General features: G+C 38.4%; 1 protein-coding gene across 1 annotated transcript; it reads left to right on the top strand.

Moving 5' to 3' along the window:
- The first annotated feature begins 1,301 nt into the window (after positions 1-1,301).
- LOC130559031 (fibulin-7) lies at positions 1,302-21,483 on the top strand. The gene is made up of 8 exons (XM_057341877.1): positions 1,302-2,253; positions 3,420-3,582; positions 6,438-6,614; positions 15,163-15,288; positions 16,312-16,449; positions 16,624-16,761; positions 17,856-17,994; positions 19,243-21,483. Exons 1-8 carry the CDS (start codon positions 2,134-2,136, stop codon positions 19,616-19,618), a joined length of 1,377 nt encoding a protein of 458 aa, XP_057197860.1. The 5' UTR covers positions 1,302-2,133; the 3' UTR covers positions 19,619-21,483.
- Positions 21,484-22,012: the final 529 nt, after the last annotated feature.

Genomic DNA, 22,012 nt, shown 5'->3' with positions numbered 1-22,012 from the left:
CGTTTTATTATTCTAGAAAACAAACATCAATTTGTCAAAAGAACCCACAAATTTGCAAGCAAAAATGTGAGACTTAAATGCTTTTTGTGTTCTGATATGCATTTATTGTCTAAACAAACAAAATACTAAAAAATACCCACGGAAAAAGAGAATGTTGTATGCCATAGTAGTTCCTGTAGTAAACTGCTATAAATGTACTAAAGTGAGGTTCAAAAACACTGTCTATTGTATGCACCTCATGTGGGGAGCTACTTTTTCTTTTCTTCTATAGCTAATACAGCTATTTCAATTCATTTTATTTGCTACGATGAGCATCTTAAAACAATGTACCACCAAACTTATGAGTAACTTGGCTCACACCATCAACCCAACATATGATATTGTATATTTGCACATGGATGTTTTCGACTGTTTAGTTAAAGTCCAGCTTGTTTGTTTGCACTTACATACAGACTACCATGCGGTAAACGTCCTGGCCTATACTCGGATGAAGGGAAATGGTTCCATGGACCAAGGAGTGGTTGTTTTGGTCAACGATGCCATATTCGCATACTTTGACCAGTCAAAACAAACATTTATTCTACGTCCTAGTTCGAGTGCAGGCTTCTCTGTTCTGGAGAAGCGTTCCAGCACCTTCTGCCTGACCGAGGTCTTCAAGGGATTTCTTAGACAGGCCAAGTACCTGGAGAGGTTTCAAGATGATGCACAGTCATCAAAGCCACTTTTAGGTAATGTCATCATAGTTCAGATATTGTAAAATTGTCTTCTATACATTCTGGTTTTGCACTGTATAATCAAATCCCACTATTTCTTAACAGCACGTCCTTCTGTTGAAGTGTATACTGAGTTTCCTGAGGAACAGGGAAAAGTGAATACCCTTTACTGCTACGCAACTGGGTTCTACCCCGGCGACATAGAAATTGATCTTTTTGTTAATGGTGTTAATGTGAAGGAAGAGACCTCTGATTTAATGTATGGGCAAGACTGGACTTTCAGAGTATACAAGCATGTAACTATCACCCCAGAGCCTGGAGACAAATATAAATGTGAAGTAAAACATAGCAGTATCCCAGAACCCAAAGTGACCGTGTGGGGTGAGTTATCTTTGATCAATCACATAAAATGTTTTAACGAATTGGAAAATGACACGTCAGCTGATCTGTCGTGTGTTTTCTCTATAGGCCCTGAATTCTCAGAATCACATCCCTACTGGGTTTATACACTATTTCCCGGCATTCTTCTGGGAATCACTGTGTGTGTCTGCATATTAAGAAGAAAAAGGCACTTCCAACCATGAGGAATTTTAGAAAAACACATTATCTGTGTGTCACCGCTCTCTCTCCACAAATATACACCTATTAGGCTTTTAACATTTGTGGTGATTTTTAAATTATTTCTTTTTTACTTTTTTATAATTTCCTTTAAGATTGCTGTTACTGAGACATGTCGTGTACATTTTTATAATTTACCTTATTGTATCCTACACACCCTTGAGTGCATTACCCACATTGAACATGTGGCGGCAGCAAAATCACACGAACTCGTGAAAGTCTCGGAAACATTTCTCTCGTCTTTGAAAGCATAATGTGCTTCTTGTTTCGAGAGAAATGTGTGCTTCATGTGTGTCTTATGCTTTAAATGTAGTTAAAATTGAAAATGTTTTATTGATAAGGTTTAAAAGTGCCTTGCTTTAAAGTCATCTTTCTATACAGTTGTGTGCTTTGATATATTGTGATGTGAAAATAAATATAAAAACGACTATGAAATGTATTCTTCAGAGAGTGATTACAGCATTCTAGTGAAACTCCGCAGTAGCGTTGACATGTCCGAATAATTTAAGTTCGAACAGTTCATCGAAATGAACCGATTCAAAGAAACGACTCCCACCGAGTCAGGAATTTCTCGCGTGCAATTTACCGATCACCCACAACAGGCTTTGCGAGTCGATTCAAATGAATCTCTAGATTCGGTTCAGCCAGAATGATTCGCTCGGAAGTTGGACATCGTCGGGCACTCGGCGAGTCTTCATGAGGAACGCACGAGCATCAATAGCAGTTCTTGCACCAGTTTACCAAACATTTTCTATCAGGGTTTATTCAGCGACTACTAGTAAACAGAATAAAGTTAACACATATGAGGATTAATAACAAGGAAGCGAAAAGTGGATATAGAAGAATGAATATATCATATTTACGCACGATTTTTTTCTTGCTGTCAGTTTCATCCTTGCATGACTGTAATGATTCGGCACTGGTGAGTCTGAACGTTTATATTTTATAAATAGGCCCTACGTGAACATGTGCGTATTATTTGCAATAAAGCAGGTACAAAAAGTTGTCCCATTGTAAACATTTAACTGAATGGTTAGCCTATTGCACGATATTTTATACAGTTTTCTCATTAAGTGACATCGAAAGTATCTTGTTTCGTTAAATCACCAAGAAAATGTAAACATTTAATTGCATTAGATAACAAAACATGAAATAATAAAGTGACATAATATGCAAACAAAGGAAGGCAAAGCTTTTTCCAGAACTAAATCAGCTGTCAGTGTGATTTTCACCGGATTTTGAAGTCAAGTTCACGCAGTTATTTCGCAGAGTAACCACAATTCCTTACATTTGTCAATAAATGTTTGCTGATTTTACTTAATTGTCACTTGTTTTATTATGCAATTCATATTGCTGTTTGTGACCACTGTAACAGCCCATGAGAGACATGTCATTAAATATGTGTTTGATGCATTTTTTCTATGCCTTTATTTATAATGGCAAAATTCTGGAGAAATTTAAGACCGGTGCGTTTTCTCTTTCCTCTAACAAGACTGCATTTAACTGCCATGAAAAACATATACAGGAGACGGGCTCTTTGGACAGAGGTCCTACAGACATCTGCCTAACAGCTTTTTGTAAAACTGCCACGAAGCTGCTGAGGAAAAAGAGAGCAAAATGTAGACTCTTACATGTGGTTCTTGGAGAGGACCTTAGAGGTTGCCCTCTGACCGAACACATACGGGACAGCATCACTTCTGACAAATTGTTCTGTAAAACGGGAGTAATATTTGTGTTTCTAAGGGAACCCGGTTGGCTTCTGGTGCGCTGGCACGCCGATCACTTCCTAAATATTGGCCTGAGCAGAAAAACCTCAGCTTTTATGTTATGCCCCACAGGAGTCCCTGTGTCCTAACACATGACATCACCCACATCTGGCTTTGATCATTCATCTGTGCCATTTTTCGTTTTCATACAATGTTTTGCGGTAATGTTTCCTCGCACCGTTTATGATGTCAAGCATCTCCTCCGTGAGGTTGTGTTCTTTGAATCGAGTAAGTCCATCATTAGGCGATAACTGCTTGCCATCAAATTGTAACCAGGTGCTCGGTCGGTTGCTGAACTGGACGTGTGGGCTTTGTTTCTCAGGGTTGTATGGATAAGAACAGAGCGATGGCCGTACTGCGTCAGATGGAGAAGTTCCTCAAAGCACAGGAGGTCCGGTTTACAGAAGGGCTTCGGATTATGAAGTCCAAACTCACCAGTCTTCAAAACTCTGTGTCCAAGTTTCCACAATCAGACCAGTCCTCGTGTGAGTACTCCATATATTCCTACTATACACTCTTAAGAAAAGGTGCTTCGAAAGGTTCTTTGATGCCATAGAAGAACCTTTAACATCTGAAGAACCTTTCTGTTTCAAAAAATGTTTGTGGTGAAAAAAGGTTCTTCAGATCATAAAAAAGTAAGAAAGAGACGGTTCTTATATGGCATTGCTGGGGGGGGGGGGTGTTGGGTGTTGTAAGTAACGTGTCATTGCACTAGACATGTCTGTCTCACTAATGCCTTCGCATTGCGTGCATTTGCGTTAATAACGTCCGTCTGTCCGGCCCAAGCGTCCATTCCGGCCCCATACATTAGCGGCCGACCGGGAAAAGTTCCGATACTCCATATGGCCGGTCCACCCCTTGGTCACGGCAGTAGGCCGTCGGTGGGACGGCCGTTCTGGACTTTGACAGAATGTGCTACTGGTCAGTCCGCCCCTGGGTGTGAAGGACCTTTTAAAAGCATCTTTATTATTAAGAGTGTACACGACAAAGTCTACAAAAACCATAGTTTAATTAAAGTAAAAGCGTAGTCACCATGGCAAAACATAATTTGTATAATCACAAACCTGGAGCAAAACCAGGCCTAAAAGGATACCACACCCAAAGATGAGAAACATTCATTTTATCTCCTTGGACCATGTTGAAAATGAGGTTTGAGGTTTTCGCTTCCCCAGACGTATCAGGACAGTTTATGAAAGTAATCCCTCATAACCTTCACGTTCATTCAGAGGAGGTGTGTCATTCTGGCATCTGGAGCCGCTGGCTTCATACACTCCAGCTCCAGAGGATTATAAAACACTTCAAAGCTGTGTATGAAAGAACCTGCAGACTGGTTCGCATTCATCCAGGGCAGATTCATCTCACAAATGGTCTTTATGCTAATAGAAAACCATTCAGAACTCAAATCAATGTGAGACATTGAGCACTGCCATAAATACAAGAGAGAAGACTGAAACTGAAAGAAACCAAAAAAGATGTGACCTTAAAAGAGCAGTTCAGAGAAACATCTTAAAATTCTGTCACCCTCATCAAATCCCTGATGTACGTATATGACCATGTATATAACAATTTCAAATAAATAAGCTAAATAAGATCAAAATATGATTGGTTTTCTCTCACCAACAATCGTTTCACTTCAGAAGACTTACATTAACCGACAGGAGTCATCTTGATCACTTTAATGATGGATGCTTGTGCTTTTTGGCGCTTTACCATGTTTATAACATGACAATATTTTAATATAAAAGTATTTGTATATGACATGGCATGGGGGTGAGTAAATTATGATAGAGTTTCATTTTTGGGTGAACTGTTCCTTTAAAAACACAATGAATTGTGCTTGATGATAATGGTTTTTCTTTGCATTGAGTACATTTAGACACGTTCGTTCAGTCAAGTTGTTTTCGGAAAGTGATTTCGGTATATGGGCGGTTTTAATTTCAAAGCTCGAACAGCTCAAACCAAGAACTTCTCTGACTTATTTGTGTTTTATTAGCATGCAATTACTTCCTTCCTTTGAAATAGGAAGCCTAGTCCTTCACTATTGGAAAGAAGACTAAGAGTATACTTCATAGCTGAAGTCAAAGGAAATGAAAAGTTATGTTTAATGTGATACAATAGGAGCTCAACAAGGAAAGCTGAAGGTGATTCCTGTAATGAACAACTGATCATCATCTATAATAAATGTCTGATAATGTGCAATCTGTTTTTACATTGGTAACAACTAAATCAACATGCACACAGATATGTTTTTTATCTGTCCCCTAGCGTTGTTTTTCCTAAAACTTTCTATGAATTTGAAGACTAACATGCATTAGTAGTTTCCTCATGTTGCGTAAGATAGTGGAGCTTAGAATTTAAATGTGACTCATAAAGTTATACTTCCAGAAATGGGAAATGGCATTACCTTCTGTAAAAAAAAAACTGTAATTTTACACAATTTTCCTGTTATTTTTTACAGATTTTCCACATAAAATTGTATTTTTTGGAAATACAGTTAAAAAATGTAAAATTACAGAAATAGACCGCAAATTTACAAGAAAACGGGGAAATGTAATTGTACAGGGAAAAACCGTTCTTTTACAGTTTATTTCTGGTGCCCCAGCTGCCAGAAAATTCCCGAAAAACGTTATTTTCCAGTTTTTTTACAAGATTTCTTTTTTTACAGTTTATTTTTTAAATACGGTCAAAAACTTTAAAATTACAGGAAAAGACAACACATTTACAAGAAAAATGGGGAAAACAATTCAATAGATAAACTTATATCCTATAATTTTACAGGGGGAAAAATATTGAACGGTATATTTCTGTTTTTTCCAGTTTACAGAAAATTTCAGTCTTTTTACATATGTACAATGCACAAGTGTATATTCATGTCTGAACCAGCAAAGAATCTTTACATTTTAACACTGTATTGAACATCTGTAATATATAGAAATGTTTCAAGTCAACGTGAATTTTACCTCCATAATGTGGCACATCACATGGATGGTGGAAATGGTATCTTCATTTAAGGATGGTTTGGAGCACGGGGCTGGAAAATAAAAAGCATTTGTTAACTGAACAGGAAAATAATTTCCAAAGAAAGATTACAAAAACAAACAAACATGCTAACCCTTTCGTGCCTCATATGTTATTGTTCCCGTTTGTAAGCCGTCTGTATGAAATGAGGCATTTCCTATTTTTTTCCCATGACGGCTCCCACATTCAGCAACATGTGTCTGCCTTCTGGCGAAATATCCCAAACCGTTCTGTCCCCCACGTAACCAAGTTCATCTCTGACATTACTCCTTAACCCCATTCTTCTCTTTATTTCTCTTTCTCTCTGTGGTGTCATCTCTAGCTCAGCTCTCGTGTCCACCTCTGATGGCTCCGGCCCACGGGAGGAAGTTTGGCTCGAAATACCTGGTGGGCCATGAGGTCCATTTCACATGTTCTCAGGGTTTTCGCTTGGTGGGGTTGGGAACACGCGTGTGCCAGGAAAACGGCACCTGGAGCGGAGTCACCGTCATCTGTAAAGGTCTGTTAGAAGGTTTCAATGTAATCATCACTTTTATGACTTACAGCGCCTTTGTCAGTATGTCCCATTTATCGTGTAGTTTTAAAGATCTCTTTATGGGAACGTGCATTAGAAAGTCCCATAAAACAGTATGTACTGCACCATTACCTGCTCCCACAGATTCTCAGGTATGTATTTAATATGCACAATGTAACTGTATCTATGTTACTGAGTCTGTGGAATGTCCGGGCAAAGATGAAGAGTGATGCGAAATCTCATTACTGAGATAAAGACTTAATACCTGCACACGTGAATGAAACCTGTGAAAAGCATACGGTACACTACACGCACACGCTTGCACACACTTACACACACACACACGCACACACACACGCACAGCACACACACGCACACACACACGCACACAGAGGGAGAGAGATAAAGAGCAGGTAAAGAAAGAGGGTCATTCATCCTTTTTGAGCTGCACTGAACGAGACCGCATTAAATGTCCTGAAACGCTAGAAAACACCTGTATCTGAATTTTTACCCGTCTTCTCATCGGCCTTCATGCTTCTCGTCCACTTGAGCTGATCTACTGTAAAAAAATTCAACCTTGTAGTTCAGCTTTTGTACTACTAATTTGGATATACTTCATTGCATTTCTGTTTCTCATGAGCTTTAAAACCTGTGCATGAAGCAGGGATATTACCATTAACCAAAACTAAAACTAGGTGCTGTGTGTCATTTTTTGTAGGATCTATTGACAGAAATGCAATATAATGTACATAACAATGTGTTCAGGGATGTATAAAGACCTTACATAATGAAGCGTTATGTCTTTATTAACTTATGGGGGGATCACACCAAACGCGAATTAAGCGATTTGCGCGAGTAAATTACATAAAGTCAATTCAAAGACGTGAATAGACGCGAATCGGGTCGCGTGATAGCAACGAACGTGCGTCAATCTTGTCTTCTGCGTGACGCGAAAATAACGAACTTTTCCCGCGAGTAATAAAGAGCGTTGAACGCGGTGGTTCGCGTTTGGAGTGAACCCAGCATTAGAATGAGCTATTTCTATCTACATACACCACGGGTCCCCTTCCGTGGAATTGGCCATGTTGTTTCTACAGAAGCCCTAAACGGACAAACTGCTCTACAGAACGCGGTTCATAAATATGTTATCTCATTCAGAAAAGAAACGAAAACGTGACGACATCTTTGTCCTGTCTCAGCCTCCGTAGTGCTTCAAAAGTGAGGGGTGGAGTGAGCCGTTGGTTGCAACTTCACCACCAGATGCTGCTAAAATTCATATACTGAACCTTTAAAGGAATAGTTCACCCAAAAATTAAAATTCTGTCATCATTTACTCAACCCCAGATTGTTCCAAACCTGTATAAATTTCTTAGTTTTGCTGAACACAAAGGAAGATATTTGGAAGAATGTCAGATCTCACCCACCATTTACTGCCATAGTAGTTCAAATAAATATTCATTTTTGGGTTAAGTATCCCTTTAAGACATTTTTGTTCTTTTAAATCAAATAAAATATGGGTCAATGACATATAACGACCACTTATCATGTGGTACGACCAATAATATCTATAATTGTATTAAATTAAAATAAAATATATCTCATTTTTGTGGCTGAAATATGAATCTCTGATACAGTATGCTTAAGTGAATTGTGTTTTTAAAACATTTTTATCAGTTGTATGCGATAATAAAAAAAAGTTAGCTAACAAAATTATAGAACAAAAATATGAGACTATGTGACTGCAAAAATGAAAATACTTTGTTTCTAAACACTTTAAATACTAAAGCTTTGTAAGGAAATGAATTTATTTTAATATAAATCACGGTCGACCACATGACACTGTTTAAGAATATGGCCAATTCATACATAAAAAACACTAAAATCACTTAATTTAACATTTTAATCTGCATGTATGTGTGCACCACATTCTTAATGTTTGAATAACTGCCATAGATATTATTATTTATTTGTATTTTAAAATGGGCATGTCGAAAATCCTTATACGTCATTGACCCATATACCACTAAATATTATTCGAAAAACAAAACAAAAATGAGAATTGTTAGCTTATGAACTGAAATAAGATGAGGCACTAAAAGGTTTTCATGGGAACTAAATAAGAACTAAATTAAAACTTCATCTCAAATTAATTAAACCTACATAGCAATATAAGAAGAAAACTACAACAAATTTGTTAAAAATTTAACAAAAATTAACATGAATATATATATATATATATATAATTAAACGATAAAACAAACAACTCTAGTCTGAAGGCTTAAAACGCTTGAATGCAGACAGCTGGCACACGACCGACCTTCAACGTTGATATTTGGTTGAAATTATGTACGTTCATGGTTCAACGTTTATCCAACATTGAAACAATGTTTAATGCTAAATGGTTGTAAAAGGTCAGTAAAATACTTATAAATCAACGTTGAAAATTCAGCAAGGTCTGCACCAATAATCAACATAATATGTTTAACATACAAAAATGAATTTGACCAGTATGAATGTTTTCTGTGATAATTTTACATGAATGTGGATACTTAAAACACTTAACATTTAAATCATTAAGTTAAAATTAAAAAAATAACAGACTTTTTTATACTGTTTTTTTTTGGAGAAGGGAGTTGCCCATCCAAAAACATGAATATTTTTATAGCATATTTTTATCATGATACAAATTAGATGCACTCTCTCACACAACAACTGGATTAAAAAAAAGGGATAATCTCGCGAGATTCCAGACTGGACTGCAGAGTCAACTCGTCTCGTGCTAGGGCTCTGGTTTCGCGCGGGTAGTCAGAAGCAAGAACGGTCTCAGCGGAAAGAAAACACACATTTCTAAGGTAAGCAAAACTTACTGGTCTTGATGTGTAGGCTAGCTATTGGTCTACTATTTGTATTACTTCGTTATGTTTTTTTTCTTCATTTTTTGAGTGTAATTTCGATCCTTATTTGCCGTGCTATTGTAATACGAGTGTGTCTCGAGCTTCCCGCCGAAATTCAAATTGTACTAGCCACTGTGTTGCTAACGTAAGGACTTCAGGGGTTGTTTTATTGACTTTCACTTTAAAATATTTTTGCTTAAATGATTATTGGTGAACCAATATATACCTGCAGTTTTTTTTTGCCACCAACCATTCTCACTATACCAATGTGTAATTTACATGTTTGAAAAATAGCATTTCAATAATCGCGTTACTTACAGGGTTTAGTCTGTCATGTATGTAAGATGCAATGCAAATATGAAAGGAAACAAAGTTTCGCATGGACAATAGGAGGAGAGTGCTGTACACACTGCCCTACTGTTGATCTGGCATTAATCAGGAAATGTTATGGTTTTTAAATTATGACTAATAACATGAATAATAAAGGCTTGGAAAATAATTGGCAGTAATAACACAGGATTCATATGTGGGCTCAAATGTACAGCATTTATGACGATGACTTAACTTCTGATTTTTTTTCCTTTAGATGCTGTCATCAACACTCACAACACAACCCAATCAAATATTCAAGGAGTTATATCCAGATATTTGAAATATGCACCAGAAAGGATGGGTGGTGGTGGCCGTAAGAAAGCAATAAAAAATGTTTAACAAGTTATTGCAACAATTGTTTAAGTTTTTCTTTATACAGAATAAAATGTTCTAAAAAAAATTGATTTGTTTTTCTATTCCATTTTGGCATCTTAAAAAAGGGTTTTCATGTATTCTTGGAACATCCAGTGTCTTTCCTGCCATTTTGAAACTATACTGTTTGAAAGATTTTTTTAATAGAAAGATCAAATAGCTGCTTTTCCTTTGTTTGTTAAGAATCATGCCATAAAGTTTTTCTCATTCATATTCAGATTACCCTTTGAGGTCATTTTATATTGTAATTATGCTCAACAAGTTGAATGCTAACAATTGCATTGATAATACTTTTCAGTAATTCACTCAGTATTCCAGTTTACCATATTTTTGTGCACAAGTTGTAATAATAGCATTCAGAATGGTTATACTATTCGTATATGTTGATCCAGTTGCGACCTAGAAAATAATGTATATCTGTAGTTGATTTAAGGTTTAAAGGAAGACGTTAAAACAATGTTGCGATTTCAACGTTGATTCAATTTTCAAAATCGACACTTAACTCAACGTTAATTAAACGTTAATGGTTTCTACCTAAATTCACCCATGTTGAAACCTGAGACGTTTAAACAAGGTCAGGATTTCAACGTTGTTTCAATTTTCAAAATCAAAACAAAATCCAACGGTCATTCAACGTTGACCCATGACGTTGATTCAACAGTAACTCAACGTTGAAATGCCAGCTGGGGAGAAACATCTCATAGTTGCGTTGGCTTTACTATTTTATTTTCCCTATAAAATGTGGAAAACAGCAACACTAAAGAGTGATGTGTGTAACCGTCTGACTGGCAGTATTTGTTTTTTGTATAAACTCACAGTGGACCGAGGTTAAGCTCATTAAAGCCGGTCCACGGTCCGATAGCACGCAACTATGCTAAGCATGCGATTGATGACTTCCTTTAATATCGCCGCAGGCTGCATTCGAGACATTCCAGGTGGTACAGTGGGCCGGCGCGTGTCTGAAAGAGAGCATGTGTGTTTCAGAGGAAGGTATGAGTTTAATGTGACGCCACAGACAGTGGGATGTCTGTATTTCTGCACGTGTGTTCTCTGCCCGTCTATTTTCGGGCGTCTCGCTTCCAAAAGCACCTTCGAGAGCGAGTGAAAACATAAATACTTTCATGGTTAGTTCAGAAATATCTCAGGGACTCAAGCGAGCCATTTAGATCTGCAAATTCTCGCGCTTAAGCTTCCCGGGAAAGAAAATAAACACGTGAAGGATCGTGAGCACTGTAGTCGTAAAACATTCCTTGGCCCAAACTTTACACTCCAAACCTCCTTCTTGAATTTCCTCAAGTCTCATCAACAGTGATGAATTGGTTGTTAGATGAAATCCCAGCGTGAAGCACAAACACCATCCATAATCCTCTCCACCAATCAGATGAGTCTTTGTTACCTTAGAAACAGCAAAAGTGATCAAACTTGTATTTGTATATACAGTATCAGAATGCTTTAAAATAGACTTCAAATATATGATGTTTCGTATTTTCAATCAACCATTCATTTTGTGGTCAATATTATGTGTGGTTAAAATTTCATACGTTCATAATATAGTATTTATTTCCTATAGTAAACTGGGGAACTAGAACTGTTCATGATGCGTAACAGGATTAAATGAATGATAAATGACAACGATAAAATGATCCGACAGATACAGGCAGACATGGTGGGGATGGGGATGGAGGTGGGTTTTTAGTGTGGCAACTTAAATAGGACGCAGTCTAGTATGTGTTGTATGACTAATGGTTAACGATGATTATAAAACGGTCAGTTCTGGTCCTTGATTCTGATTGGCTGAGCCGAGTTCTAAGCTGTTATAAAATACCCTGATTTATAACGACTGACCGCATTACATAGCCTAAATATCACGTTATTCACTTTATTTTATGAAACCTTGCTACGCATATGGAATAACCGTTTTATAAAAGCAATAAGCCCTACGAAGCAGTGGGTTACAGTGCATTTTATAAGGGCGCAAAGCTTTATTAGCTGCACTGATGTGATTGGCTGATGCAAGCTAGACTCACGTGACCTGCCAGAACTGATGCTACGCTTGATTCTATAGCATTAACTTTAGTAAACCGAAAAAGCGTCAACAATATTAGTAGTATACCATAGCAGTTATTATAGTAAAGTTCAAACATTATTACTACAGTTTTCTATAGTATATACTATAGTATACAGAACTCTATTGTTGTTAATACTTTTCTGGGGTGCGTTTCCCAAAAGCATCGTTAGCCAACTATGGCCGCAAGTTCCGTCATTCCAGCATAGTTCAACGATTTCCCGAAACCATCGTTCCAACGATCAATCACAAACAGCATCGCAAAGTTGCGTGGTTGGAACTACAGGTATAGAGCTGTGGTTAGAAGCATAGTTCCTTATTATTATGACATGTAGACTTACATGCATCATGCCTTTGAGCAAACTAAGCAAGCAACATGCAGTGCATTCTATATCCATCATTCGAAATACAAACAAATTTAATTTGACATCTTTCAGTTTGTTAAGAAAATACAAACGCTGTTTTTTGAAAAGTGCGCATGCGCACGAACGTACGTGCACCAGGACCCTGGGGAATCCCTGGGCGGAGTGACGTAGGAGGAAACTTATGAATGAATGAAATATCGTGAAATAAAACAACAGATAACAAAACAGGATAACTAAAGTCGCCGTTAAATGCAACGTATGTTATTTACAGCAAGAATTTGACATTAATTAGATTGGAACTTATTTATTACGTCATTACTCCAGCACCTGTGTGGCGTCATCGACTAGATTGCCGAACCAACTTGGTTCAAACGATTGATCTCTGACAGAGTTACTACGGTTTCGGGAAACAGTCGTAACTACATCATTAATTTCCCCAATGATCCATCGTACTATGGTGGTTAACCAGCGAGTTAGGTCGTTGTTCGGGAAACGCATCCCTGGTTTGGAATAAAACGTTATAATGTTGTGACATTTTTATTCTGTCAAATATTTGTGAATCATATCAATAAATTAAACCAAATCTCACTTGCCACGATGCATTGCATTGTTTGGTAAATAACTGAAATCGAATCATATTGTCATCAGACCATCCCTAGTTAAAACAGACCTTCTTTGAATCTAGAAATGACAACAAATGAACTATAGTTTGGTACACAGAAGATTAAGAGCTAACAGATCTTTTCAAGACAAGCATTTCACAGATATTCACAGCAACAGCAATAAATTCACCTTTCTAAGACGGACGAAAGTTTGTCGTGCGCATCTGTTGTGGACGCTATCCATCCTCATCCGTTCCCCATCACAGATGCACACGGCTCTTACCGCCGGGTTCAGTGAATGTGAGCGAACGGGAGAAGCTGGGTTTAGTTGAACTGTGATTTAAGAGGCTGCTCAACATTCCCTGTCGACCATTCCTCAGCTTCTTCATTCCATCGTCAACATTCAGAAGATCGCTTTCATTTGACTGTGCCCTTCTGTACAGGATACAGAATGCTATTAGATTATTAATGATAATCTTAAACTATAATTTATTTTATTATTAAGTGTATTTATTTTATTTAGCCTTGTTGTGCAAGATCTCTGGAGCTTGTGCAGAGGCAGCAGCTTTTGCCAGAGGGGAACTGGAATCCCCTGGTTGGGCCTGGGTTCTCCTGAGGTTTTTTTTCTCGATTAGAGTTTTGGGTTCCTCGCCACCGTTTGCATACTGTTTTTGCACTATCTGCCTGACCGGGGGGGCTGCTTTAGAATTTTAAAGTTTTACTTAATTAATATTGCATATAGGAATTTATTATCTGTAATATTTGACCTGTGCTTCTCTCTCCTTTATCCTAAATGTCCTAAATGTGTGCTCTCACTGAGCGTGTGTGTGTGTGCGTACTTGTCTGTGTACGTACGTGTGTGTGTGTTGTGTGTGTGTGCGTGCGCATCCGTGTGTGTGTGTGTCTCTGTGTCTGTGTGTGTTGGTGCGTGTGCGTGTTGTGTGTGTGGAGTGTTTTGTGTGTGGGTGTGTCTGTCTTCTGTGTTTTCAACCTTTTCTTGTTTTTGCAGGTACAACTTTGATTGTTTTGCTTGTAGTCAATGTGTCTCATGTACAGCTGCTTTGTAACAATGAAAATTGTAAAAGCGCTATATAAATAAAGTTGAGTTGAGTTGAGGATACAGAGAAGAATGTGAGCACAATTCAGGTGTTTTCCATGGTCACAAAATATCCGGCTCTGTACAGACAGAGAGAGACCAATCTGAGACACGTGAAGTATTTCTGGCCTCAAAAGGATTGTGGGTCAACGATAGATGCTGAATAAACACAACGCTTTATTATATACAAGAATGTGTCAAGAGATCACATCTGGATTATACTGTACGTATGTCACCTTTGCTTAAAGAAATGTGATTTTTTTTCATTCAACGTAATATAGCACTTGTGACAATTGCGCATTTCTGCAAAGCAGCTTTACAGTCAATCGATATTAGTACAGACAACAGAGAAAAAGAGCAGATTGTGAAATATAACACACGGTTTTATTGTAAATATGTTTTCAAAAAAGATCACGGGTTTGAATCTCCAAGGAACACAAATACCGATAAAATACACAGGTAGATAAGAGTGTCTGCAAAATGCAAAAATGTATAAAAACTGCATCAGGCCCGATTCACATTTCGCGTCTAAAACCATGCGGAAAACGCGAGCTGCAGCGCTGTCTCTCTTAAAATGACCCGCGCGGTACTCCAAAAAGTTTAATTATTTCCATCTCGATGCGGCGAAGACACGAAATGTGAATCGTTCCTAAATGTGAAATGCTTTAGAGAACAATAGAACTTAGATGGTAAAACTGCTCATATTACCGAATACATTTTTTTTATTACAATTTCAAATCTGTAGTGACGTGTCTGTCTGTACACAGATGTGAGCGTGTGCAGCAGTAACCCGTGTCAGAACGGTGCCACCTGCGTGGAGACCCTCAACCAGTACAAGTGCACCTGTCCACACAACTGGAGCGGAAACCACTGCCAGTATCAGACTCAAACAGGTCTGTGCTCACGATAACATACGTGTGTCCTGCCTGCGGGTGTCTTAAAGATGAAGCGTGTCATTTTTAATGCTGCCTCAAACACATGTCCATAAACTAGAAAGAACTCATAGGTCTTTCCTAGCGACCGATATGGCTTTCTTTCAAACTATCAACACTACATTACTCATGCGTTCATCAGAACAAAGAAATGTATACAGATGTGAAACAACTTGAGGGTGAGCAAATGAAGACAGAATTGTCAGTTTGGGGCGAATTGTTCCTTTAAAGGGATACTTTACCCAAAAAAGAAACCTTACAGTATAACCAGGCAGATTTTGCCCCCCATTGACTCCCGTAGTAGGAAAAAATACAATGGTAGTCAAAAGTGCCGTCCTACATTCTTCAAAATGTCTTCTTTTGTGTTCAACAGAACAAAAAAAGATAAAGTATTCTTCCTACTATGGGAGTCAATGCAAAATCTGTCTGGTTATAAGCATTCTTCCAAATATCTTTCTCTGCGTTCATCAGAACAAAGACATTTATACAGATTTGGAACAAATCGAAGGCGAGTTAATGATGACAGAATTTTCATTTTTGGGTGAAGTATATTTCTGAAACGTACATAAAAGTAGACAAAGTAAACTTTCTTACGTATGTCTAGAAGACCACTGATAGCACACTTAAATAAACCTTTTTTTTGTATTTTGTAATGTTGTTTTGTGCAGAATTGACACACTTTAAACTGTTGCAAACTAAAGCATGCAAGCGTATGTTTATTTGAACGTGTGTATGTGAGGGTTCACTCTAAAAACAAATCCGTAAAAATAGGGCTCAATATACTGTATTAATATGAAGGAATCTTCCGTATTCATTTTTACACTCGTTTTACCTGTATTTTACATTTTGCACTGTATTAAGTTGCATTTTAGCATTAACGGAAATATCTGTGAAATAAAGGAAAATGTACTGGTAATTTTCTGCCAGTACTTGATCCGTTTTTTTTACGGGATTTTTATCATTGACATTTCCACATACCTGCAGCTCCTCCAGAATGGAGCGTTGTGAATGATCCGGCCTTCAGCCGCAAACCTCGCTGTGCAAAAGTGGACCATGCCCAGCACTGTAGCTGCGACGCTGGCTTTCACATGAGCGGAACCTCAGACAACAGCATCTGTCAGGGTCAGTCTCACACTGCAAAATGATCCATACTTTATATATTATTTATTTATAGCAATTATCATTTCATTATTCGATCAATCTTCAAACATGAATTTGAAACCTGATAATATCCATTTAATTTATTGCGTAATTCTGAATCAGATGCAGAGTTATTATGTGCGTTTGCTTGTACAGATGTGAATGAATGTGAGGTGTACAAGACCGAGCGTGGAGGACCTCTGTGTGCTCATGCCTGCGTAAACATCCCTGGATCTTATCACTGTTCCTGTCCCACCGGTTACAAACTGCTCACTGATGGAAGGAGCTGTGAGGGTGAGAGACAAACAGATGTGACTTTTGTGATTCTTAATACTCAAAAAGAAAGTTTTTAATTTACATTCTGTTTTTTTAACATCGATGCACTGGTGCTTTAAACCAGTGGTTCTCAAACTTTTTCGCTGTAAGGCCCCCTTTGTGTAGAGTGCATCGCTTTGCGGCCCCCCAAATAAAGACTTATAATCTTAAATTTAACATTTTTATTTAAACAAAACCATATTCGGTTATACAATGCTGAAACATCAATTCTTTTGTCTGGTGGTCTTATTTTTCTCTTGTTTGATTGCATAAAATCTATGATCAATTTCTATATTCCATAAAATGCCACAAAATCTGTGGCCCCCTGGATCCATCTCGGGGCCCCCCCCATGGGCCACCGTCCCCAGTTTGAGAACTACTGCTTTAAACAACCCCAAAACCAGTATTCTAATCATTTAACACCAAGAACTCTTTCAACCTCCAATCTTACGGGCATTATAAAAACACAAGAATTATTCAGCATTTTAAAGTCACTTTGGATAAGAGCATAAAGGAATGAAGGCAAAATGTCCTTCTTTATAAGAGCTCTGTGTGGAACCTGAACCGCTGGAAAGAACCATTGAAGAAACTTTCTTTGCCGTTTGGATCAAGATGCAAAAAAGCAACAGACACTCTCTGTGAAAGACATTTGGACACCTTACAAAGACCTCCAGGGGTAAATAAAGTTAGTAACTGAAGCCGAATAGTAGGAGTGTGGAAGGGAATTGGTCGAGTCAGGTTTTGGCTGGGATATTTTGGGAGTTCTTCAGTCTGTGGCTCCTTCGGCTCCTGCGTCTGTATTATTAGAGGATTTATTGAGGATGTTTTCTATTTGATTTGATCGCGAAAGAAAAACTAGAGCTTCCGAAAGTGAAATATTCTATCTAAAGTTGTCCATTTAAAAGCAGCTTTCTTTCACGAGGGATGATCTCAGTCAGAGACCCCACCAGGAGTCCATCTCAAATCAGTCGGCAAATCAAATTTAAGGGCCAAATAAACAATCCCACCTCCCTCCTCAGGTAGCTCAGTCTTTTCCTCTCTGACTCGGTTTCTCTTCCCTCTGGGCTCTCCAGATGTGGACGAATGTCTTACGCAACAGCACAACTGCAGCCGCGGCACCAGCTGTGTTAACACCGGAGGAGGTTTCCAATGCGACAACCCCGAGTGCCCGCGCTCGCACGCCAACGCCAGCTATGTCAAGACCTCACCTTTGTGAGTTAGAAACACACAAACACACAAAACCCTTTCCCATGAGAAAGAAATCACAGATGAGTCTCTTTATGATGTCAATTATTTCTCCTAGAGATTAAATGGAGAGCGAATGGAAACTTTTGCTGAGGAGTCTCATCTGCGTCTCAGACATTTCCCTTGAGAAAAAGAGTCAGAAATCTGACAAATGTGCCTGTCATTAGAGCTTCAGAAGAGATGTCTACAGTATGTTTTGATGCTGGTTTGTGCTGGTTTAAGCTGGTCATGTGCTGGTCCATAGCTGGTTTAAACTGGTCAAACCAGCATCAAAACATATCTAACCCAACATATGCTGGTTTGGTAGGTTTTGATGCTGGATTGCGCTGGTCCTTAGGTGGTCATGTGCTGGTCCATAGCTGGTTTAAACTGGTCAAACCAGCACCAAAACATACCTAACCCAACATATGCTGGTTTTTTTAACAGGGAGATTTGTCAAGTCTGCGATCAAAAGTCAATATTATAGGAGATCTCAATATGAACTCAAACGTTTCTCATCAAATCCAGATTATTTGACCTCTGCGATCTACATTCATTTCACACCTCCATACTCTCTCATGTGTTTCAGTTGTCATTTCTATTCTCTTTTTTTTTCATTTTAAATGCTGTCTATGTAGGCAGCTCGCTTGGTTTCGGAGCACAGCTAAATGAACAACAGACATTATAACAAAACGTCTCACTGACTCATTCATGACCAAAAGTGTAAAGTGTGTTTTCTGGTTCCCATAGCAAACACATGTCCGTCTCGGAGCGTTTTAAACAGCACTGGGGCCCACTAACATCTCACTAAATCACTTGCCACTTGCTTGCGGTATCATTGAAGCAGGCTGCAACCGTTTGTTTTTTCTCGCATGACACTTTTATTCTTGTTTTTTAAGTAAGCTGGTCGTTAAGCCGACCTGAGCGCTGAATGGCCCCTTTGTGTCCGGCTAAATGTGAGAAGCTGTAAGTCACGCAACCTTAAAGCTGTCAGGCACTGGTGGCTTTCTGGAAAACAGTGGCTCATGTTAAAAGGGCAATCTGCCTCTCTATCGCCAGCTCTGTTTGAAACATAAAATTGCAGGTTACTTGACTCACTTTTTTACATTTATTATTAAACGTCAAATTGACATTTCCCGATTTAGAAATCATTCTTTTTATATAATCGCTCAATTATGGATTGTTTGTTTTTAACCGTAAAAAAATCACAAACACATTCTCTTCGTTCTACCACAGCCAGTGCGAAAGAAACCCCTGTCCCATGGATAGCCGCTCCTGTCCGTTCGCCGCAAAGACCATCTCTTACCATTACCTATCCCTGCCCACCAATCTGCGCACCCCCGCCACCCTGTTCCGCATGGCCACTGCGACCGCTCCGGGAAGGCCGGGACCGGACAGCCTCCGTTTCGGCATCGCCGGAGGAGGTGACGCCAGGAGCTTATTCGTCATGCAGCGCTCAGACCGTCAAACCGGAGAGCTGATCCTGGTTCAGCCGTTACAAGGACCTCAGGAGCTCAGCGTGGAGGTAGAGATGTCCGAATATGCTGACCGCACCTTCCAAGCCAAACATCTGGCTCGAGTCCATCTTCTGGTTTCGTCCTATGAGTTCTGAAGAGATGGAGGGGTATCGTCGCATGTCTGATCTTGAAGGAAACGGTTCAGAGGGATGAATGTTTTCCTTTGGAGGGTCTGAATGATAGAGTTGTTCATAGACTCAGCTCTGGTTTTGATGTTGACGTGTCTTAGAAATGAAAGACGTGGACGGCAGTGTAATGTAACGCTGATTTTCCAACTTTAATGTACTCACACAAAAATGCTTTTTACTTGCTGGTACATTTTTGGTTAAAGGTAAAGCGTGTCATTTTCCATCCCAGTTTTTAAAGACAGTGATGAATAAACTTATTACCTGGATTTCTGAAGAGGGTAAACACTGTGACTCTGTAGTATTGCTCTGTTTGTTTGAGCGCCAATATTTACCATATGGCTGTCAAAACAATAAAACAAACAATCATGAAAATGACACCGATCCAAACTGTAACCTGCCAATTTACAGCCGATTCCATTAGTTATGGTCAATATTATGCATTCGTGCATTTGCAATGATATTAAAACAAACGTTTATGGGTTGCATTCCACATAAAAAATACTGTAGTATACTTCAATATTTACTATAGTAAAGTGCGAAAAGCTACCAAAGTCTTTTCGAACCTTCCTATAGTAAATATTAAAGTGCACTCCAGTGCATCAATTCAGTACAGTTAATGCTAAAAAATATATACTAACACTGGGTTCACACCAAACGCGAATTAAGCGTTTTGCACGAGTAAATTACATACAAAGTCAATTCAAAGACATGTACAGACGCGAACTCGTGGCAGGCGGTGCGAATGATGCGTCTTCCACAAAGGTTGAAAATATTTGTCAGATCGCGTCACTCACGCGAAAATAACGAACGTTTCCCGCGAGTAATAAAGAGCGTGGAACGCGATTGTTCGCGTTTGGTGTGAACCCAGCATAACACTGGGTTCACACCAAACGCGAATTAAGCGTTTTGCGTGAGTAAATTACACGCAAAGTCAATGCAAAGACGCGTACAGACGCGAACTCGTGGAAGGCGGTGCGAATGACGCAAATTGGGCGTCAATCTTGTCTTCCGCGAAGGTTGACGTCACTCACGTGAAAATAACGAACTTTTTCCGCGAGTAATAAAGAGCGTGGAACGCGATTGTTCGCGTTTGGTGTGAACCCAGCATAACACAATTAATTCTATATTTTACTATAGTAAATAGTACACTACTTTACAAGTTTAATACACTACCTTACTAGTTTAATAATTCACTATAGTTAATACTACACAATAGCAAACATTAACAAAATGACAATAATATGCTACAGTTTACTAAGCTTTATCGTTGGTTGGTTTCACCATTAAATAAACAATGTGGCTACAGTGAATAAGTGCTGAAGAATTAATACACGAAGACACAAAAATCTAATAAACCTGAGAAACATATTGTAAGAAATTGCTTGTTTTAATGATCTTTGTTAAACAGACAAAACATCTTCAGCTTGAATGAATGTTGAAAGTTTATTTCAGCTTGTAAATGTGCACCGCTGTCAAACAGACCTTCAACAACAGCACATTTTAACATCTACCTACATGAATTATTCCATAGTTTGAATTAGCGTTTATATATGTGGAATGTTTTTTTATTAAGAATGACAATATCTCAACATTTTCTTAACATATATATTGCTGTTCATGTTTGCCTTGTCATGTTCATGTATATCAGGGTTTGTATCTGACAATGAAATCAACTTTACATGGTGAATTTTATTTCTCTGTTCCACACACCTTGATCTTCATTTTTGTTTGTATTTTGACACTGTCTGTTGTTCTTGCATAAAACAATCTTCTCAAAGAAGGGAACATTAACAATCAACTCATCAAAATGAATAAACAGTTAGTGGAACTGACATTAGTCGAAGTTTTTCAGTAATTGTTCAAATCAGTCGATTTGCATATTATGGACCAGGATGAGCATGGTCTAATGTTTTAGAAGCACCAAAAACATTTGTGGCATTTGTTATTCTTTCCAAAGTTCTCATCACATCTGACCGACAATGTGAGCGTAGAAATGAGAGGAATGCCAGAAACAATAACTTCCAGGATCAGAATATTTCTCAATGTGTCTTTCAATTTGAACTTACAAAAGTAACATAATGTTGAGCACATGTACACTCCACCTCTCAGTGTCTCAGTGGATTTAACTTGCAGAACGATCAAAGGAAGCTCAAGTCTCCAGAAGCACATGTTCTGGCCACTTCAATGATCAAAAGTTTGTGTAATATCTCTGTTCTCTGGATCACTATGAAAGTGCCCAGAAACGTACACGCAATGAAGAAGTCAAGAGGAAAGCAGATATTAGGCTTTAAATGATCATCATTTACTTCACTCCAAACCTGTGTGGTTTCTTTTCCTCGGAGGAAATCCCAATTCTTTTAA

The sequence above is a fragment of the Triplophysa rosa genome, linkage group LG9 (genome assembly GCF_024868665.1).
Source record: "Triplophysa rosa linkage group LG9, Trosa_1v2, whole genome shotgun sequence".
Lineage (NCBI taxonomy): Eukaryota > Metazoa > Chordata > Actinopteri > Cypriniformes > Nemacheilidae > Triplophysa > Triplophysa rosa.
Note: the sequence above shows the minus strand (reverse complement) of the source record. Positions and strands in the feature narration are given on the sequence as shown.

What these genes read in the sequence shown, in the direction of transcription:
- LOC130559031 (XM_057341877.1), top strand. Translation starts at nt 2,134, where the DNA reads ATGAGGATTAATAACAAGGAAGCGAAAAGTGGATATAGAAGAATGAAT. An exon ending in CCAGTATCAGACTCAAACAG is followed by an intron (nt 15,289 to 16,311) that starts GTCTGTGCTCAC and finishes ACATACCTGCAG; the next exon opens with CTCCTCCAGAATGGAGCGTT. An exon ending in TGATGGAAGGAGCTGTGAGG is followed by an intron (nt 16,762 to 17,855) that starts GTGAGAGACAAA and finishes TGGGCTCTCCAG; the next exon opens with ATGTGGACGAATGTCTTACG.